Raw genomic sequence first — 22,476 nt, 5'->3', positions numbered from 1 at the left:
CATCTGCTGTGGAGCAAGCCAACCCCTTCTCCTCATCATGAGAGGTCAAACCGTGCCAACGCCTTTAGGCGGAGGGCGCACGGTATGTGCTTGTAGCTCGACCACTGCGTTGCCGCCTGTCATGGCCGCATCAGATGTTTGGCCTGCCGTCGGTCTGGCCACCGCGAGCGTCCGAGCGTGACTTTTGGCAGCATCAACAAGCCAATCAGGACCCCATCTACTCCAGTCCGGCTGCATGTAGTCATTGCCTTCCTTTGGATCGCTAGCATTGCAGCCAACCATCTCTGTTGCTGCTAGCCCGTTAGTCTTAGCAGATGTCACCCTAAAGTTAGTTTTCGCGGAGCAAGCCGAGATGTTGCATGTTGAGCTGCAAGGCCTGGCTTTCTTAGCTAGAGGATTTGGTCGGTCCTTTGCGAGTTGTGGCGGTCTCCATGCAAGGCTGGGTGGAGCAATTTGGTAGCTTTATGGAGGTGGTCGAGGTTGCTCTAGAGAGGATCTCTCTTGCATCCACAATGATGCAGCTGTCTCCAGCGTCGCTCCGATGGCTGGGTGCAATGTTCACGGCGCGGATGATGTGGCTTATGATCTCTTTGGATGTTACTCCCCTCGTGCTAGGAACAACTCGGCGCCCTCCATTTATGTGGCTTCCATGGAGCGCGGGGACTCCCAGCTATTTAACATTCCGGTGTTCCAGGTTGTGCTCATCCAGTAAGAGTTTCTTGTGGAGCCGTTTGGGACTTCTCCAATGGAAGAGCTGAAGGATTGCGCTATGCCTAGCCCTGAAGTGAAGACTTCGAAGAAGATTCCCCAGGTGGTTGTTGTTGATCCTTAGGAGAGGGCCTCTCCTTCATGGTTGGGCGAATTCCTCGAAGAGCTTCTTTCCGCTCGGTGGTATGTTCACTCCCTCTCTCCTTGAGTGACGCAATTGTCGTTTGTTCATGAAGATATGATATTCCATTGGCAAAGCCTGTGGAGTATAGGAGGGCGGAGGCTTTTGGGGAATTACCAAAAACTAAGAGCAAGGGAAAAGCCACCAAGGAGGTCCTGAATGAGAAGATGCAACATTATCTGCAGATGTACAAGAAGCAACACGCGTCACAACAGGTGATTGAAGCGGTTCGCGTCTTAGTAGAGATCAATGTGTGATCACTCATGTTGGGAGGGTGCACAACGGTGCACTCCTAGTGGCGAGAGTTCGTATGTGTTTGCAAAGATTGTTTTTGTTGGATACCAGGCGTGGACTATGATCTTAGATTTAGGGGCTCTTTTATCTGGCACAAATGATGTGTCATGAGTTGTTGTGTGTGGTCTTTTAAATTAACTGTGCATTGTATGGTTTTTGGGTCCAACTTTTCTTATTAACTGCATCAATTTTCCCCTTCACCGCTAAAAAAAAAATATTTGAGTAATTTAAGTAAGATTGTGGTTTTGCTAAGGAATTGATCATTGTAGCGGATTTTTTTAAAAAAATCTTCTTCTTATTTTTAGGTTGTGGGCATCTATAAGATTGATAGAGCAATGCATTGTTGCAGAAGTTAGATATAATTGATATTTTCGTGATATTAATATATATACTTCTTATCAAAATAAACTCCAAGGAATCTAAAAAAAAAGATAAACTCCAAGACGAAAAGGAACACCAAGAAACACCACATACACAGCGGCAGTACAGGCTTCCAGCATATTCCACCCTACACGTCCATCCCTTTCATCGTGACCGTCTCCTTGACATTCATTGATCACGTCCACCTCCGGGCGCCAACCCGCCTCTAGCAGCTATACAGTCCCAGCCGCATCCCCGGCGTCCGACATTGTGCGCTTGTACTGGTGCCGACTGGCGAACACCAAGAACACCACGAAGTTGGCCACACCGAGCAGCGCCAGCATCCAGTAGAAGAGGTCCAGCTGGCCGTCGTCAAGGCGTCCCCGTATCCACGCGCCCCTCGTGGCGGCGTCGACGGCGAGCACGAGGAAACTGCTGAGGAAGAAACCCATGGCCAGCGTCGACAGGAACAGGCCCGTGCTCATGGACTTCATCCGCTCGGGGGCCTCCCGGATGAAGAACTCCAGCTGCCCCACGTACGCGAACGCCTCGCCGGCGCCGACCAGGAAGAACTGGAGCACCAGCCAGAACGCGCTGACGGTGCCGCCGCCCGTGGACGCATCCCTGCGCTTCTTCTCGACGATCGCCGAGACGGCCATGGCGAGCGTGGCGAGGACGAGCCCCGCGGCCACGCGCTGGAGGGAGGTCAGACCGTGGGGGTGCCGCGTCAGGCGGCCTGCAAGAGGCACCAGGAGGCGCTCGTTGAGCGAGGTGAAGAGGAGGACGGAGAGGACGAGGAAGACGGAGAGGGACCCCGCTGGCACGACGAAGCCGCCGCCGCCGACGCGGCGGTCCATCTGCTCGGCCTGCTGGATGGAGAAGGTGGCCATCTGGGAATAGATGGTCCAAAAGATTATGCACGTGGACCAGATGGGGAGAAGCTGCACGACCATCTTCACCTCCTCCACATCCGTCACCGTCAGGCCCGGTAACGCCGCCGCCGTCGCCAGGTCGGCCTCCACAATGGCTGCTTTGTCCAGACACCTGCACAGAGAAGACGAATGGTTAAAGCTCTATCTACTCCCTCCTGCCCATTATATCCACAACTAGCTAAATACCGGGGCGGTGCTACGAGTTAATTATAAATTTATAATCACTAATGCACTCAAGTAAGAAGAGGGCCTAGCATATAGCATCAAAGCGGCGCTGATGTGATAGCGGTCGGCTTGGTAAAGGGCTCAAGTAAGAATATATAACACATGGCAAGCTCGATTCAGAGCGTGCTCTGATATCGATCCTGCAGAACAAAAAGGCAAAGAGATGTTCACCATTCATCTCACACTCAAGAACACAGTGTTGGATCAAATTACAGTCCTAAAAGCTCAATCTACTCCCTCCTGCCCATAATATCCATAATATGATGCGTATAATTTTTCGTGCAAGTCCAAATCTAGCAAAAAAATGTACAAATATGGATAATAATATGAAGATCTACTATATCATACGCATATAATATGAAAGTATATTTCATGATGATTCTAAAAATATTAATTTCCCATCGTATATATTTATATTTTTATCAATATACATGGTTAAAACTTTATGAAGTTTAACTTTGACCAAACTTTATATGCAACATATTTTAGGCAGGAGGGAATACTATCTATCGTGCATGATAGGACACGTGTTATAATTCACAGTTTGCCAGATCGCTTCACCACGCAAAAGCTTGTTTTCTACACCATATGCAAAAGACATGGCTAGCATGCAAGGTCTTTTTTTAAAATTGCGAAACACAATAGATATACACGCTTAGAAATATGTACATATACTTACTCCTATAAATAAACGTATATCCTACCCCTACGAGTATTTCTAAGAGACCGAGTCTAAGAAACTAAAACTAATTTGGCTGGTCTTGAGATTGATGAAGTCACGACATGCGTCTCGCTGTCGAAAATGACGCCGCTGAAGAATATTTTATCTTTATGAGATATCAAAGTATTAAACATGTGGTTTAAATTGTGATGGACTGGGGTGTCACTGCCCTTACAACTATCCAATCACATGTTGATGCACGGTCTCTATAAGTTTCTTTTGCATATGAATCAGACTGAAAGTTGTGAAACAAAATAAAACTTAGCAAAACTTGCAACGTGAGCAGGACTGAACAGTACTAATCGTGCACGCTACATTCGTCGGACTCATGGACAGTTTGCAATGCATTGTCCTACCACCCAAGTAAGTTTCAGCGTGCTGCAAAATAATGTGCAGTGCTCTGAAAATGCATCGGAGATTGGCCCCCAAAATGTCACCAACACATGCACTAGTGTCAGCGATTGTTTGGAGGTGGATTTGCATGGCATGTTGGCCTAGGTCCTTCGGCGTCCAGCTCCAAGTGCCTGGCTGCAGGCAACAATTCTGCATGGGCTTCGGTGTGTTCGCGTGGCAGCATATGATCCTGACTTGGGGACGTACGCCATCATCACAATTCACAAGATCTATTACTAACCATCACCTCATGCGATCGATCTGGTTCCTGGTAAAGTGTTCTGGCTTTTGGACAAACGGCATGTCACGCTAACATGCGATGTGTCTGTAGTTAGGTACTTCTGTAAATGCTTCAAAAAGACATTTCTGGTAAAAGATCCACTGGTTTCTTGGATAGAGTAATGCTACACCTACGGAATCAATCTACGGAATCAGTGTACGGACATGGGGTGGGATCATGTGATTGGAAGGGACTCAGTAGTTGCCCCGGGTTTTTCTCAAAGAGTCAAACCATCGATTGCCACGTCTGTCCGTAGGCACACTCCGTAACAAATTTGCCCGTAAGCCCAGCATTATCGATAGTTCCTGGCACGTCTACTCATGTTGGTTCCCGTTTCCAGCCAAGATTGTGCGTCTTGCATTGGCAAGAAACACGGCTTGTCGTCTTCACCTTCTCTTGTACTCCTAGTAATATGCTAATTTCGCCTGCCTTCTAGCCATGACCGGAGAAAAAATATTGTTTTTAGACGCCTTTCATGAGCAGCTATCGTGCATCAAACATCTTATCTACTACTTACACCTATCTAAGTAAAGTTGCGACACTTATTTTAAAACGGAGAAAATACATTTCATCTAGTGGAACCCAAAAGCGGAGCACGTCTCATGCATATGCACAAGTGTAGTACGTGACTACGTGCCATTCTGAGTAACACTCTAGGTGAACATGAACCGAACTGGTCATCTGCTAACACTCTACTACTCTTGTTTGCTACTGCTTTTACTTTAGGACTCGGAAGTAACCAAATACCCCAATATGAAGTAATGGAATACCGCAAAATTCTAAAGCTAAGTTTCTTTTTTTTACTAGTTCTAAAGCACAGTTAGGACCACGGAAATTCAGAATAACACAAGTATGCTCACATTTTTTTTCTGTGGGTATGTGCTAACTACTCCCACCTTCCTAAATTAGAATGACTATAGTTTCTAGCCAAAGTCAAACCTTTTAAATTTTGAGTAACTATGTACAGAAAAATATCAACATCTAAAATTTTAAAAGCACATGATATGAAAACATATTTCATGATGCTTTTAAAAATATTAATGTGGGATTATAAATATTGACACTTTTTTCTATATAGCAGGTCAAACTTTAAGAAGTTTGATTTTATCCAAATATTATAGACATCCTATTTTGGGATAGAGGGAGTATATGACATCTGAATTTTACTACTCTCTCCAACCCAAATTAATTAACTGTAGCTCAAAAATACAGTTGTACTAGAGACATAGTATATGGCTGCTAACAATTGATTTGGACATGAGGCAGTAGCATTTTCACAAGTTAACATGGTCACGCAAATACACAAAACAGAGCCAGGCCAAAGAAAGCAATACCTAAGCCTGTCCGTGTGTGGCACCTTGGCCTCGTGGAAGCCGTGGAGCTCGCTGGCATCCGCCGGGCACGGCAGCCTCCGGTTCCGCCACGCCGCCCAGAGCACACGGCCGATCACCGTCAGCGGGCTCCCCTGGGGCCTCCTGTACCGGTACCGCGGCGTGCCGGCCGCGAGCACCACCACGGCAGCGACCATCACGGCCGCCGGCACTCCGTACCCCCAGCCCCGGCCGACGTTGTCCTGCACATACACCAGCACGGTGACCGCAAACAGCGAACCGAGGCTGATGCTGAAGTAGAAGCGGTTGAAGAAGAACATCATGGCCCGCTCCTCCCGAGGGTCGCGAGCGTCGAACTGGTCCGAGCCGAACCCGGACACGTTCGCCTTCAGCCCGCCGGCGCCCGCCGCGATCGTGTACAGCGCCGAGTACAGCATCGCCGGCTTCCCGCCGCTCGCCGCAACGCAGCCTGCCGCCGCCATGATGCACCGTGGAGGCACCGCCGTGCTCACCGCTAGCAGGCTCGTACCCTAAACCATATTCGATCGAGCAATCAATGGTGAATTGCATGGTAACGTCAGGTACTCGACATATGTGATGAATAACAAGAGGAAGTTGGCGTGCTACTTACGACGGCGGTGATGGTTGCGGAGATGGCGATGGTGATGTAGCGGCCGAGCTTGGCGTCTGCGAGGAAGCCGCCGAGGAGGGCGAGGAGGTTGAGCGTGCCCATGAAGTTGGTGACGATGTTGGCCGACTTGGCGCTGGAGAGGTGCATTTCGCCGGTGAGGTACGTCACCAGGTTCATCGAGATGCCCACCACGCACACCCGCTCCGCAAGCTCCGTGCCTGAGACCACACAGAAACACATAGCCATGAGCAGAACCTTGCCGACTTCGACAGCGTGATCTCATCACTGTGCACGTACCCAGGATGAGGCCGGCTCCGAGCCATCCCCCGGCGCGGGACTTGTCCACCGGTTTGCCCTTGAAATCCACCACCAGGCCATCGTCGCTGCCATTGTCGATGCAGACGCCGACAGAAACCTGCGCCCGCCCACGCACAAACATTTGCCGTTACAACTTACAAGAACACCGAAACGAATCGATCACTACATTTCGATCAATGAACACAAGTAAATCTTCATCTACACATGATACTGTGATAGCTATACGGACCATGTTGCCTTCTACAGTAGGTTACTGCGGAGAGGGCGGGGAGACGATCGAGTAGAGCGCAGAGAAGAGCGTCGTTGTCGCAGGTCGGAGACGGAGAGGGGATTTTATAGCGGGAGGAAAGAAAAGTGGGGAAGATTTCCATGCATTTCCTGTGGGTGGCAAAAGCAAATGATTGAGCAGAAAAAACGAAGCAACTGTTCTATTTTTCTTGAGTTGCAACTAAATAAACCTCATTTATGGATATTACCTCGGTTCCAAAGTTTAAGACTTATATTTTAAAAAAAGAGTCAAACCAACTAAGTTTGATCAAACTTTTAGAAGAATCTATCAATAAATGATATTTTGTAGATACTATATAAAAATATATTTTAATATCTATCTAATGATATTGATTTGTATTTTGCATGTTAATGATTTTTGATAAAAAACGTAATCAAACTTGACATGGAGGTAGAACTGCCTACACCGCAACATGAACATGACGAGTCTTACCGTGCCACAATTTTCCTCTGCTTATTTTTGATTGCCTTCCTCCATCCCCTTCTTCCTTCTGCGGCATCGTCTTCTCTCACTCCACTCACATGGTCATTTTATTGTAGAAATGTTACGACGTCAAAGACAAATGCACCGGTGCATTGATAGGGCATCACTCTAAGTCCGAGGGGTTCTAATCTTACCTATCTTACGGGTGGACGTCGGTGAACCCCATTTGGACCACGTCCTGACATTATCTTTTTTTCTTATCCTCCTTTAACGCCATTCTCCATTCTTCCAACATCTTTTCTAACCCCTCCCTACCCCACTTCTTCATTATCCTCTCCTCTAACTCCATTCTCTCTTTGGTCATCCTTCCTCTTTTCCAGTCTCCCAATACCCCACTTCTTCATTATCATCTGGATTAGACGGTGACAAACATACATTCGAAATACCTCGAAGCAAACATTAATGTGTTAGATTGGGTGATCTTGCAATGCGGTCAATAACGAAATAACTTAATCTTTCGCACCACACAACGCCATGAAGGACATGCATTTAGCTCCAAGGAATTTCACACTGGGGATTTGCACATCTGCTACACTTAATTTTGCAATTTAATTATTTGTCACAATCTGTGTCACTAACATGTGGTGGTCAATGTGGCAAATAGTCAAATTTCGAAGTAAAATGTGCAAATATTCTGTCAATTGGTCCTCTAACCATAGTTTAGCTCGGTGGTTAGTTCCTCCTCGTCATGGTGTATACGGTTATTCTCTAATCAACGAGTGGTGCCACCACCCATTGTTGTTCTATTCACCTCACCGCATCATTCTTCCTCCTTCCCTTTTTTCGACCTCCTCTCATTGCTCCTCTTCTTCGTCATCATCCATATCAAATGAAAATTGAGCGTTCGCTGCAAATACCACAAAGCAAACGATAGTCTATTGGATTACATCAGCTTGGAATGTGCTGACTAAACATGTAGCCTAATAACAATTCTCATTGCACCACACTAGGAGCGTTAAGTTATAAAAAATGGTTTTCTCTCTATGCACTTTTGATTGGCCCTACTCTATTCAAATACAGAAATAGGCAAACGAGTCTTATATATACTCCCATGATTTGTCATGCATGCATTCTATTCGGAAGAGGCAAGTTCTATCTTAACTTCTTCCTCTACATTTAGCTATGAGCCAATTCCGAACTAGCTTGTACTCCTATAATTCGACAAAGAACTTTCAAACCTTGACGCATACATCTAGTTACGCGCTGACGCATGCGATAGCTAGCCGGCCAGTGTTGCGAGTCTGACCGTGCCAGGAAACGTACGGTACCTGATAAGCGGATCAACAATTGGATTTTCCGATCAAACGCCATGCACCTTCAAAGGCTCAAGCCAGAGACATCGTAATCAAACCGGATAGATGGAGCTTCTTATACAAGGAGTGGCTCTTTGATTTTATACCAAGATCGTCTCCCCAACAGCTGACTGTGATAGATGTTGCTGTTTGGCATTTATTTACGGGAATCAAGGAATGGTGTTCGTAATGGAGATAACATAAAGAATCCCAAGTCTCTTGCTAAACAAATTAAGGTATATGTTGATATGATCCATCTGCATCTTCGTAAACCGATTTCTAACAACATGTGTGAGCCCAAGTTGGTAAAATGGACTCCATTGCCGGAAGGAACGGGTTGCCTCAACGTTGACGCATCTATGTTAAATCCTCCAACCGAATGGCACTTGACATAAAGACCACAAACCACAAAGGTAATTGCTTGTCTGTCTGCAGCGAGCTTATTTATGAGGTCACATCGCCTGAACTTGCAGAAGCACTAGCCATCAGGTCTATTATATTTCACTCTCGGGAGGAAGGTTTTAACAAGATCATGTTAGCCTCCGAGGCTTAGACTGCCTTTATGTGATGCAGCGCATCAACAGTCTGTCCCAAGATCGGTCATTCCTGGGAGCAGTCAGTCATCCAGGCGAGAAGGAAGCTATTTTCATTTTAGTTTTTGTTCTTTCTTGTATGCCACAGGTAAGCTCAATGAATCAACACATGTAGTAGCTAAACGGTCTGAATTTTCTGGTATTGTTAGATTTTCTGCTACACCGGATAGCACCCAGGAGATACTTTAATGATGTCATTGAATCAACAGTGTTGTGTTCTGAAAAAAGCCCGTGTCATTGTATTAATTTGGGCGTGAATAATTCTCCTCTGTCAAGTGTGAGGGCGCTTTCATATTTTAAAATCTCAGTTGTAACTAAAAAAATCACAGTTGCATCTCAATTTGCAAGTGGAAAGATCTCAGTTGTAACTTCACTTTAGCTAAAACATCTTAGTTGCAAGCAACACTGAAAACCGAAAAATTTAAATTGCAACCCGACTTACAACTCATAGAACACAAGAATCATGGTACAAATCTAGTGGTTTTACTCGACCAAGAACTAAGTTGTCAGCTATATGAGAACTAGCAAAACCATATTTATTTAGCTAGATACCATATAAATATGAGTTCGTTGACAATGACAATTGCCGAGACAAAGACGCAAAAGAAATGATTACACATGCCTCAATTCAACCATTCATCTTGGTCCGAACTATGGGCCGAAGAGGGGGTCCTATTTGGCGCTTCACGCATCGGCGAGTGCATCAACGCCTATAGAAGACCGCAAACGGGTCGCGTCCCACCATCTCCGCACCGTGGTCGTCCTCTTGCCCCAACCTTCATCTTCCTCATGAGAGCCTGACCAACTCATTGACCCCCCACCTCCAGCGCTGACAATGCCACCACCCGTGGTCGTCACCGTGGGACCAGCCCGCCCTCCTCGATCGCAACCCACCACTAGTCTAACATTTCCCGTTACCTCCCTCTAACCACTTCCCTGTCTCCGAACCCTCCCAACACCCCTAACTCTTAAAACCTCAACACTGTGCACCTTGTCTTCCTCGTTGGGCCGTTGTCCTCTTATTCTTTGGCCGTCACTATGGGTCGGCCTAGAACAGGGGTATGAGCGTCGGAGGTTTACGCGTCAAGAGGACAACGGACAAGTGAAGCGTCAAATAGGGTTTGGCGGAGACAGGCCTGACGCAGAAGGACCGGAACCGGGAGACAAGGAGCCTACACGTATATGGGCTCATAGTGGGCTGGGCCACATCCGCCCATGCGGGCTCCTGGATCAGGCACGGGCTCCGTAGAGCCTTAGATTTTTTTCCCCTTCAATCCTGCCTATTTTATAGCGTGATACCCCCGCAACCGCAGCTCCGCATATCCCAAAACTAACCGCGTGCGCGACTTGCGAGCAGACTACACGCAGCTTCACACGCGACGAGACCCGACCCACGAGGCCAAACCCTACCTCCGCGACCGACGTCGGCGATGAGCTCCTCCAACGGCAACGCCGGGAAGAAGCCGGCGCCGTCCGGCGGGCGCGGGGGCATCCGCACCCTCGCCGACATCAACCGCGGCCCCGCCGGATTCCCCGGCGCGGGCGGCAGCGGCAGCGACTCCGACGAGCCCCAGGAGTACTACACCGGCGGCGAGAAGAGGTACCTCTCCCTTCCCCTCCCCTCCCCTCCTAGCAGCCCTTGTTTCATTCCCGCTCGAGATTTCGCGGCGATCGATCACGGTAGGCCATCGGGATCCCCTGCCCGTCTAGTTAGGTCCGGCGATTAGGTCGCTCACGAGTCGTCGGATTTCGATTTGTTCGGCGGTTGATCTGTTCTATACTTACCTTGGTTGGATCCATTGCGAACTGCGCGAGATACGTGTTGAACCTTGCTAGGTGAACGCTGACCACCGAGTACTGAGCGGTAGCCATGGTGTTCAATGCTGCTCGGATTAGATCGGCACCAACTTTTGGAGATTGGTACGGAATTAATTCGTGGTCTGGATTAGTTTGTTTCTCTGTTTTTTTTTGCATAATAGTGGATTAGTTTATTTCCGTCATGCATAGTTACGGTCGAAGTGTGTAGGTGTTTACTTGTAGATTTAGATTTAGATTTGGGGGAAGTTTCTGCTAACGTTGTATTTTATAGGGTGACATGTGAAACGTCCACCCGGAAAAACAGTGCAAAAGATTCAGTCCACTTTATAATGCACTTATGTTATCACGATCCATTCCTATTTTGTTTCTTCTAAGTTGCCTGTTCTGAATCGATTTGTAGTGTCCTCAAATCTGTCATAGGAATCTGATCACCTAATTTTGTTTTTAGTTTGATGAGTAGAATGGCAAGGTTACTTGACCTAGTCGTTCCTCAACTCTCATTAGTCAGTTATTACTTGCAATCTTTCCTAAATATTATAGGATGATCACCTCTCCTACAATGAGTTAGTCTCCCCAAACTCCACCCATTGGAAGATTGGATTGGTTTAGTTTCCCTCTAGTTCCAAACTATTGTATCCGGAGCTCCAGTGCTAGCATCAGTTTGCTTTTGGCTTGGTTCAGCTTCCAGCAGTATGGATTTAAATGATCTTGTGATCTGTGTAATGGCATCTCCATGTGTAGTAGGTGACTGTCCTTGATTTTCTGTCATAGTGTTAGTACTAGTTACCAGCGGCAATAAACTATGCCTATCTGCTAGCTGCTCTATGTAATACATTGTCAGTTATATGGTTGCCATAATTCATCTCTCAGTCGTCATTAGGTTCAGTAATTTCTGATATAGCTTCATGACTCCACTTTGATTAATAACATCTTATATTGTTGTTCAAGATTTTTCTGAAAGATTATTTTCTCATGACCTGCTCTATACTCTATAGACTATATTTTCCATCCATGTTACCACTATAAGAAAAACCCTGTGGAAGGGTTCTAGATTATATTCATGCAATCGGCTGGTTTCAGTATCTGTGTTAGACTGCATACCTTGCCAATGGTTGGATATTATGTTGCTTCAGTACAGGCTATTTTATACCAACGTATTAACCTTGGTCTGCTGTATTTTTTCTGCTAGCTATTGTTTCCATCCATCTGGCATCTGTTAGTCTGCTGGCTAAATAGGTCCACTGCCATATTAATGCATCCAAGGTTATTAAGTCATCACCTAATCGTTGCTATTTCGTGAGTGCTGTGAGGACTGGGAGCGACACCCAGGATTTCTCAGTTAGGGGGGCTCCCAGAAGAAAATGGCGTTGCCATTCTCACCTGAGCGTCGTCGCAGCTAACTGCATTGCTCGGCCAGGGAGAAACCGGTTCCCCCGCTAGGGATGCTGAAGCAACAGTAGAGGCGGGGTTACAGGTTGTGAAGTAGGGCGGCGGTGGGGAGCTGCTAGATTTTCTGTTCTCTTATGTCATGCAGCCTGCTAGCTCTAGTATACTTTTTGGGCCAAATTTTCACATATGGTGGGAATTTGATGCCATATGTGTATAATTTCGTATTTTCATCCTCTAATATGTTACTACCTCTGTTCCAAAATATAAGCCTTTTGATAGAAAGCTAATCTATCTTTCTAAAAAAGGCTTACATTTCGGAACGGAGGCAATATTTGTTAACCCCTTATTTTTTACCACCGCCTAATCGGAATGGTGGGCGCCATGTTGACATTTGTACTCAACTCCACGAGCTCGACTCGACTCTGCGACATAATAACTTTGCATTCATCGTGACCAAGGATTGCGAGTCGACGAGTCGACAGGTCGTTTTGGGGCAGCGACTCAGAGACTAGTCAAGACTAGTCTCGACTCAGCAAGACTCATGTTTAACACTAAATTACTAATGTGTTTAATGTAGGATAGAATATAAGGCTAGGGATAGAGGAGTGGGGGAAAACCTGGGCAATTCCTTCCAATGGCCAAGGCCTTCCTCTTGTCCATGAACCAGCAGCCTACAGGTTGGGGACAGGGGAGTGGGGGAAAACCTGGGCAATTCCTTCCAATGGCCGGCAGGTTCTTGCAGAGGCGGCGGCCAAGGGAGAGAACACCAAGATGTGTTTTGGCTTTTGGGTTTGAGCGGGGGAAACTGTCTCTCGATCTTGGTTTCACGGGGGAACATGGGGGAAAATGGGAATGGGAGGAAAGAATGGAAAAAATTATAACATGTGGGGTCATTTTTAAGTCGACAGACTCACAAACCTGGACTAGTCGAGACTATTCAAGACTAGTCGATCGACTCGATCGACTCATCAAATGAGTCGAGTCGACTGGCCGAGTCGACCTTGCAAATGCGACTCGTAGACTAGTCGTCGACTAGTCTCGACTAGTCTTTCGACTCGCAATCCATGATCGTGACTAAAACGCCTGAGCTTAAAACTTAATGGAAGGTTTGTATATGTTTACAAATTACAGAATGAGGTGAGTTAATAAGACTAGAATGACTATCGCCAGTGGTCCAAGTAGAACCCATCATTGTGCTTTTCCTTGGGTTAAAAAATAATATATTGTTCTCCCTCTGATCCTTAATAGTTGCAACTTATTATGGATCAGAGGGAGTAGTATTTATGACACGGATTACGAGTCGCGACAAGGCTAGTTGAAGTTGTCGATCGACAAGTTGACTAGTCGACGACAAATCACGACTAGTCTCTGTTTTTGAGTCGAACGACTATTTCTGTGCTGGGATAAAAAGGCCTGCCTGTGAAACCCTACCCCTCCAGATCGAAACGGACCCCTCCCATCCAGATGCCTCTCCTCTGGCTGCCCTTTCCCTTGCACCGCCTCTCACCTGGCTGCCGCCAGCTCGCTGTTGTGCTCCACGTCTCCTCCACTGGTCTCCTTCACGGCTGTACCTGGGTCTTTAGCTCCTCCGAAGGCTGCACCAACACCAAGCTAACTCCACTGTCGGCGGAAGCGGAAGTTTAGGCATCAATATAGTATAACACTATTACTAAGCTATGTACTTAGTATTTTTTACTAGTCAGCAGAAGCGCGACTACATGTCGATAAGTCTAGCACTAGTCGAGACTAGTCACGACTAGTCTGTGAGTTGGCCAGCGACAAGGTGCGACTCAGCGACTCGTAATTCTTGATTTAGGGTCTATACTTCTCTGCCTTTTTGTTTCCCTTCTAGAATTAATGCAGAGCATTGAGAGTACATCTCAGTAGTCTTTAGGTTAGGATTTTCAATTGTTTTCATTCTTACTTGAAATAATATTTTAGTTTGGGTTTTTAGTTATTTTCATTATACTTGAATGATTATGAGTCTATCCTTTTGTATGTGCAGTGGGATGATTGTTCAAGATCCAACAAAGAGAAATAATGTGGACTCAATCTTTGAACAAGCGAGAGTAATGGGTGCTCAGCAAGTTCCACTGCCTTCTTTTGATGACCAATCTTCCAGCTCAAGAAGCTTTACAGGAACGGGTCGACTGCTTTCTGGGGATGTACAGACTGCACCATCTGTTCCCGAACCACCTCAGGATGTGCTTCACAATATACATTTCTGGAACAATGGATTCACAATTGATGATGGCCCACTAAGAGGCTATGATGACCCTGAAAATGCAGACTTCATTGAGGTACAGACTCTTCTGGGCACAATATTTCTAGGCAGTTTAAATTTGTAGTGTACCATTTAGCTGTTTTCAGTACTCTTTTCCCCACCTCTCTATCTTGCAATGTGCTGCCTCCATATTTTTTGCATGATTGTTGACGCCTTAATATATATTGAGTTTATATTTAAGTATGTCTGTTATACTTATAGTATGCCTGTTATACGTATAGTGCTTATCCTCCCTTGTTGTCATCTGCAAACTTTTTAGGAAGTTGTACCATACCTCATCAAAGGGTTTCATAAGAAAGTTGCACCACTTATATAGGTATACCACCACTTGCCCATCATGGCAAAATGGCAATTACATCAGTTCAATAACTTCCGTTATTGTTAACTACACTGTCGTGGACCCAGTTTGTGGTAATACCACTAGTACCACTTCCAGCCTGTTCTTGACAGAGCAGGGTATAGCACTCACATTGGGTGGAAACTTAAGCTACAATCTGATTATCTGATTCACTCCTATTTAGCACATTGTAATTTCACTATGCTAAATAATACTATCTGTTGAAAGGGCCATGAAGTTGTTTTTTAGACACCATTTCTTGTCAATTGATCTTTTCCCTTTAATTTATTTGTGCTGTTTGCAAGGTATGGAATTTGTTGAACCTTCTTGTGCCTACATCCAAGTGTTTTGTGTGTTCATCTAGGATATCATCTCGATACTTGCTGGTTTCCACTTCATAAGCCATAGTCAGTTTTGCATTACTGGAACATAATAACAGGGGAACTTCCGAGTCTAATGGATATCTTGACATGAAGAAGTGAATCCTGAATTGTTTGCAGTTTGAAGGAATTGTGCACTAAGTTTACCGTTTCATGTATTTTCAGAGCATCAAGAAGTCGCAGTGCCCCCAGGAGCTGGAACCTGCTGATCGAAGGACATCAGTTCATGTGAACGTTATAAAACGATATGCAGATTATGAGGTAGGCCATTATAAGGCTTAATTTGTTTTGCAGTAGTAAACCAGTAATAAATAGTTAAATGTGCTAACCTTGTTTGTGGTTTTCTTCATCTAGGAACCTGCAAGGCCTCGATCATCTTTCCAGGGTGTTGGGAGAACCCTTGGTGGATCTTCAACTGATGATAGTCCAGCACCAACTCCTGTCACGCAAGAGCCCAACAGTGCTCCCAGGTCAATTAGCTTTGTTGTGGATGACTCGCAGCCGTTTACATCCATACAGCTAAGGTTGGCGGATGGCACTCGCATGGTCGCCAGGTTTAACCTTCACCACACCGTGGCCGACATCAGGGGTTTCATCGATGCATCCCGGCCAGGAGCTGCTCGGCCCTATCAGTTGCAGACTGGCTTCCCTCCAAAGCTGCTGACTGACTCTACGCAGACTGTTGAGCAAGCTGGTCTTAAGAACTCCGTTATCATGCAGAAGATGTAGTGCTCTCACCAAGCTGGGACTTGTCGCACAGGATGTCTTCCCGAGACATAAACTCAGTACTGTTGAACGTTTTATCATGTCGCCAGACACTGCACTTGCATGCAACCTGTAATTTGCCAGAGTACTGGTCTGTCGATAAACATATCCTCTTTTGAAGTCGTCAATGAAGTCTATGTTGGTACTCGTAACTACTATGAATACGTGGGTCTGTCGAAATTATGCATGCCAGGTTATCGATCATCTGTTGTTTCCCTGTATAACTGTTCTACTGTTTTTTTGTTTTTGATCGTATAAGAAGTTGGATATTATTAGGATCTTTCTGACACTCATTAATAACAAATGACTCGAAGAGTACATGAAATTTTCCCTTCAAATCAAATACGTATATGAAAGGGTCTGTCTGTGTAGACTGAGATTCAACTTGCTCCGGTTGCATTTCTTAGGAAATAATTAGCAGATACTCCCTCTGGTCGGATAAAATTGACGCGGAGTGTGAATAGAGAACAGTTAGTCTGCGTCGATTAAACCGGACCAGGTGAGTAGTTATTAGTGTAGTGTTGCTCAAACGCTTTCGATCCCGAAGGGACATCAAGCCTGTTCCAAAAGACACATAAAAGACACATGTAAGATTGTAAGGTGTGGGTACTATATAACCTGACCAAATTACCAAACATACATCCATTCATTTCCTCTCGATCTCCGTATCTTCTCACGTTAGAGCGAGTAGGCTACAAGGAGAGAATGCAGAGAGAAAGAATTTTACGGGAAACAATCCGATGAAAGAAGAATTATGTTAGTGGATAGTGCTACCACTAACACAATTTTAAGAGAAACAAAATAATTTCAAACTTTTATTAAGAGAAAGGAAGATGTTACTAACAAAGCAATAATTGATCTAGGAAGAGCCACATTCACACTCTATAGATACTACTATTGTAATTTAGAATGCATTATTGTATCATGAATCAACACGTACCCTTATAAATTTTAAAGATATCCGAATCAAACGATTTTCATCTTGAAACTGTTAAGATGGAGCAGAAAAAATATTTGCTTTTAACAAAAAGCGACGAATATGAGGAACAAACTCTTAAAAAATTCCCTTCATATTCTTCCGGATTATACTTTACATATATTAAACCATTATCTTATGTTACGTACAAAATAATTTTTCAAAATCTTGATAAATACAAGACTTAGTATGATCGCCTTGGTCATCCTGAAATAGGTATGATGAGAAAAATGGTAATCAACTATGTTGGTCATAATTTACCAATTAAAAGATTTCTTAAGTCATCAAACTTCGTATGCACCGTATGTGTTATTGGGAAATTAATTATTAAGTCATCCTACCTCAAAGTTAAAAATGAGTCGCTTAATTTTCTTGAAATAATTCCAGGAGATACATGTGGTCCAGTACAACCTCTATCTGAGCCATTTAGGTACTTTATGGTGCTAATTGATGCATCCACTAGATGGTTACATGTGTATTTATTGTTTACACGTAACCATACGTTTGCAAAATTAATCGCTCAAATTATCAAATCAAGAGCAAATTATCTCGAACATAGGATTAAAACAATAAGAATGGACAATGCGGCTGAATTCAGTTCACACACATTCAATGATTATTGTATGCCCTTAGGCATTCATCTAAAACATTATGTACCTTATGTTCAAACTTAAAATGGATTGGCTGAATCTTTAATCAAAAGAGTAAAATTAATTGTTAGACCATTATTGCAGAATTTTAATTTACCAACCTCTTGTTGAGGACATGCGGTGTAAACCGTGGATCTAATACAAGTTAGACCAAGTGCATATCATGAAACTTCCCCGTTTTAAATAGTATGAGGCCATGAGCCAAGTATTCCCCACCTACAAAAGTTTGGTTGTATTGTATACGTACCGATATCACCACCCCAACGTACCAGCATGTGCCCCCATAGAAAACTAGGAATATATATGGGATATAACTCTCCATCAATTATAAAATACTTAGAACCCCTAACAAGGACCTATTTACATCCCGATACGATTATTCATTTTTGATGAGACCATTTCCCAACATTAGGGGGAGAAACAAACCACAAAAAATGCGAGGAAATAGATTGGAATGTAACATACATTTAATCCTTAGATTTACGTACTAAAGAATCTGAATTTGAAGTTTAGAGAATAATAGATTTACAACAATTTGCAAACAACTTGCGAGAAAAATTTACTGATCACAAAGGTGTCACTAAATCATATATCCCTACAGTCAATGCACCAGAACGAGTACATGTACCAAATAAAACTACCCAACTTACAATTGCAAATAAAAGGGGGAGAAATCTGGTCTTATAGGAAAAGGCTTATCCAAATCCACCGCGGAAACAAAGGAAATCTATGACGGTAAATGAAAATCAACCTGAAGTTGATAGACACCAAGATGATGTTCAACATCAAGAACCTAGCATAAATGTGCACGCAAATTCTAGTGCTGGGATATCGAAACAACCAGATTCCGTTGTTATGGGAAATCACACGTTGCATGAAGAAACTTATGAAATTTCCATAAACTATATCGATTCAGGAGAATCATATAATAGAAAGACTACAGTTGCCGACACATATTTTTCTTCTAAAATTGCTTGGATTCACCTAAATGGAAGGAATCAATTGAGGCAGAACTGCGCTCGCTTAACAAAAGAGAGGTATTCTCTAAACTAATACCTACTCCTCATAAAGTCTTCCCTGTGGGAGGTAAATGGGTTTTTGTTCGAAAAAGAAACGAAAATAATGAGGTGGTGAGATATAAATCAAGACTAGTAGCATACGGGTTTACGTAGAGACCCTGTATCGACTACAACGATACATATTCTCCTGTAATGAGTTGAATTATGTTTCGATATTTAATATCATTGGCAGTACAAATGAATTTATCAATGCACCGTGCTGTGGTTTGTTGTGACCCCTTCAGGTGCTCTCGATGGCTTGAGAACGGTCATCGGGAACATGACTGCCGTAACGCCTGGTGTCCTCTCAGCTAGATAGCATACCTTGTCGCGTCATCGCCCCGCCAGGAGAATGCTCCTCGTCGGGCCCAGGTTGAGGTCTCGCTCTCGTCTGATGTGCCTCGTCGTCGGCCCTGGGCATCAATGGTTTCTGCTCCTGTTGGCTCTTTGGCCTTGCGGGTATGCAATCCTCTTTGGAGAATTAATCTGAGTTATTTCAGGAGGTCGTCCGTCCTCTTCATGAGGCTGTTGACTCCTTACATGGTTGGATGCTAGCAACTGGGGGCTTTCTGGAGCTGGCGGAAGCATCGTTGGGTAGGCTCTCCCTAACACATGTCGATCCTCTCGTTCTGCATGATGATGGCAAAGTGGGTGCAAGCAGAGCGGGCCTTCATGGCTGCTTCTCTCCTCGTGCTAGGGCGAGCTCGGTGATCACGACTCCGGTCATGCAGATCATGCATGAGCTCGTGGAGTTGTGTGGTGGTGTGCTTACGCCTCCTTCCGTCGAGGAAGTGAGGCCAGTCTCGCACGAGTCCTCACATGTGTATTGTCCTCCATGTCAGGCGCTTGGCTTTGAGAAGTGTGCCTATTGACGCTACGGTATCCTCTCTCTCTCGCCTAAGTTCGGGAGGCAGGTGGTGCCCGGAGCTGTCGTCGTCAGAGAGGTTTGAGATTTTCTCGCCACCTTGGTTGTGGCCTTCCCTGGATCCGCAATTGGTTGATGGGTGCACCCCCTCCAATGGCGTGGCCTGTCTTTCTCAGCGCGGCGTTGGAGTCTCGTGTTCGAGTGTTTGTTAGCGTCGTTTTGTGGTTTGTCCGGATGTGTTGGTTGTGTGGGTTTGGCCTAGTTGATGTAGATTTTCGCCTGGTTTTCTCCTAAAAAAGGGCACCCTCTTCTTAATTAATGAATGAGGTAAGGTTGTTGCCTCTATTTCATTTTTTTATCAATGCATTTAATGGATGTAGTGACTACATATCTATATGGGTCACTCGATGCAGATATTTATATAAAAGTCCCTGATAGACTTAAAATCCCTAATCCAAACACATTTCGCAACATGTATTGTGTGAAATTACAAAACTCACTCTATGGCTTAAAGCAGTCGGGTAAACTATGGTATAACAGGCTTAGTGAGTTCCTTCTTCGAAAAGGATACTCAAATAATGATGATTTCCCATGCGTTTTCATAAATAAATCCTCATAAGGATTTTGCATCATCTCAAATTTATGTTGATGACCTCAACATCATTGGTAACGGAACAAATATATCTGTAGCACATAATCATTTAATGACGGAGTTTGAGATGAACGATTTGGAAAAAAACAAACTCTACTTTGATTTACAATTTGATCATCTCCCCTCAGGAATACCCACATATATTCATAATGTTTTGGAACAAATCAATATAGATAATCATATCCATCCAAAACACCCATGATATGGAAAAGGATCCTTTTAAACCTAGGGATTATAACGAAGATGTATTGGGACCTGAGTTCCCATACCTTAGTGCCATAGGAGCACTAATATACCTTGCTAATTGTACTAGGTCAGCTATTGTCTTCGCAGTAAATTTACTAGCTAGACATAGTGCCGTTCCAGCAAAATGCCACTGGGATGGAGTGAATAATATCTTCATGTATTTACAAGGTACTAAAGATGTTGGGTTATTCTATCCAAAAAAATCAAAACATGACTTTGACTAGCTATTCTGATGCCGGCTATCTTTCTAATCCCCATAATGCCAGGTCACAAACTAGATTCGTATTTTTATACGGTAGAACGACTATCTCATGAAAGTCAAGTAAATAGACTATAGTAGTAACTTCCACTAACTATTCTAAAATAATTGCATTATACGAAGCTTCACGTGAGTATGTATGGCTTCGCAGAGTGATTAATCATATCCAAACATCATGTGATATCGGTTCATCAGAATCACAATTATCTATGAGGATAATGTCGCATGTGTTTCTCAAATGCATATGGGATACATCAAAAGTAATATCACTTCTTTCCTCATGAATGACAGAAAATGGAGAAATTGATAATTTACAAACAAAATCATGTGACAATCTTGTAGATTTGTTCACTAAGTCTTTACCGGCGTTTCAAAAGTGAAATCATGGCATTGGTATGAGACAACTACGAAATTTGCAAAGTTCGGGGGGAGAAATATCCTAAAGCTAAACTTACTAATAAATAAAATATTGTACTCTTTCCTAATGAGTTTTAATGAGACAATTACTGTACAAACGATGTAGTATCAAATTTCTATAGTAACGGTTTTAATGAGACAATTACTATACCAACGGTATATCAAATTTCTATATTTTCGCCTTATATTTTCTCTAGGACTTTTAGAGGATACATTTTGGTCAAGATGGGAGATTATCAAATTTTCAAGATTAAGAACTATTAAGATTTTTAAGCACTCAAGACGCTATGGAGAATTTCAAGACATTGGAGATTTTGTAGACATTGTTTCTCAAGGGGGAGTGTTAGAAAATAATTAGCAGATAGTTATTAACGTCAGTTTTAGGCTAATATAACAGTTATGATTTCCTATGGGATAACTGCCTACAGTTAGCGTTGATCAAACGATGTCGATCCCGAAGGGACATCACGCCCTGTTCCAAAAGACATGAACATGTAACAACCGGCATTTTAAGGGACGGTTCGGGTAGTATATAGACCTAACCAAATTATCAATACATACATCCATTCATTTCATCTCAATCTCTGTATCTTCTCAGCATTTTATTTTTGGCAGAAAAGTGAATAAGGGGCTCTGGAAATTTGCCATTTCACCCTACAACAAACAAACTGGCCTAATGTAGTCCGAGGATCCGCCAGATTTTATTCATGAGCTCCTCACAAACGATGTAGTTATATACTGATCCTGAAGCAGCATGTTTCACACATACTTTTTTCTTCACCAGAGTACCTGACAGGACTGAAAGGTTTTCAATGAGACGACCTAACTTAATATATTTTGCTTCCTAAAAAAACTGGCCTGATGTAGTGATGTGGCCCAGCATTGAATCTGTTCACTATCCCTGTGTAAGCCACCGATCAGCAGTCGCTGCGCCGCCGCCCGGCCTTTTCCGAGGTGTGATTTCCGTTCCCATGTTCCCGCTGCTCGGCGATCTCCGGCGACGCCTTCTCGCCTCAGCCCCTAGACCACCACCCTTGCCCCGCCTCTCCACCATCACCTCCACCCAGGCAACCCGCGCCCCTAACACCCCGGTGGCCGTCCTCTGGGACCTCGCCGCCTCTCGCCCGCCCTCCAAACTCCCCCTCTACGACTCCGCCGTCCGCCTCCACCTCGCCGCCTCCTCCTTCGGCCGCCTCCGCCTCTCCGTCGCGTTCCTACACCCCTCCCACCGGCTCCCCGACCCCGACCCGTCCGCCGACGCCAAACACCTCTGCCGCGTCTGCGGCCGCTGTTTCCGCGCCCGCGACGCGCTGCTCCGCCACTTCGACACCATCCACACCCGCGAGCAC

At 44.5% G+C, this 22,476-nt stretch overlaps 2 protein-coding genes across 2 annotated transcripts; one reads left to right on the top strand and one right to left on the bottom strand.

The window, feature by feature from the left end:
* Positions 1–1,776: 1,776 nt before the first annotated feature.
* On the bottom strand, positions 1,777–6,495 carry LOC124671887 (protein NRT1/ PTR FAMILY 6.4-like). Its single transcript, XM_047208207.1, has 4 exons — positions 6,354–6,495; positions 6,057–6,274; positions 5,429–5,955; positions 1,777–2,587 (listed from the first exon to the last, which is right to left on the bottom strand). The coding sequence occupies exons 1-4, from the start codon at positions 6,493–6,495 to the stop codon at positions 1,777–1,779; spliced, it is 1,698 nt and encodes a 565-aa protein (XP_047064163.1).
* Positions 6,496–10,429: 3,934 nt separating this feature from the next.
* Positions 10,430–16,208, top strand: LOC124670693 (plant UBX domain-containing protein 4-like). The gene is made up of 4 exons (XM_047207167.1): positions 10,430–10,631; positions 14,244–14,538; positions 15,405–15,500; positions 15,594–16,208. Exons 1-4 carry the CDS (start codon positions 10,462–10,464, stop codon positions 15,966–15,968), a joined length of 936 nt encoding a protein of 311 aa, XP_047063123.1. The 5' UTR covers positions 10,430–10,461; the 3' UTR covers positions 15,969–16,208.
* The last annotated feature ends 6,268 nt before the right edge of the window (positions 16,209–22,476 follow it).

Source organism: Lolium rigidum, chromosome 7 (genome assembly GCF_022539505.1).
Source record: "Lolium rigidum isolate FL_2022 chromosome 7, APGP_CSIRO_Lrig_0.1, whole genome shotgun sequence".
NCBI classification, from domain to species: Eukaryota; Viridiplantae; Streptophyta; class Magnoliopsida; order Poales; family Poaceae; genus Lolium; species Lolium rigidum.
Note: the sequence above shows the minus strand (reverse complement) of the source record. Positions and strands in the feature narration are given on the sequence as shown.

Excerpts from the sequence above, each read along its gene's own strand:
- LOC124671887 (XM_047208207.1), bottom strand. The coding sequence starts at position 6,495 with ATGTTTGTGCGTGGGCGGGCGCAGGTTTCTGTCGGCGTCTGCATCGAC. Across the intron at positions 6,275-6,353 it reads CGGAGCCGGCCTCATCCTGG|GCACGGAGCTTGCGGAGCGG; the intron begins GTACGTGCACAG and ends GTGTGGTCTCAG. Across the intron at positions 2,588-5,428 it reads CCACACACGGACAGGCTTAG|GTGTCTGGACAAAGCAGCCA; the intron begins GTATTGCTTTCT and ends TTCTCTGTGCAG.
- LOC124670693 (XM_047207167.1), top strand. The coding sequence starts at position 10,462 with ATGAGCTCCTCCAACGGCAACGCCGGGAAGAAGCCGGCGCCGTCCGGC. Across the intron at positions 10,632-14,243 it reads TACACCGGCGGCGAGAAGAG|TGGGATGATTGTTCAAGATC; the intron begins GTACCTCTCCCT and ends TTGTATGTGCAG. Across the intron at positions 14,539-15,404 it reads AAAATGCAGACTTCATTGAG|AGCATCAAGAAGTCGCAGTG; the intron begins GTACAGACTCTT and ends ATGTATTTTCAG.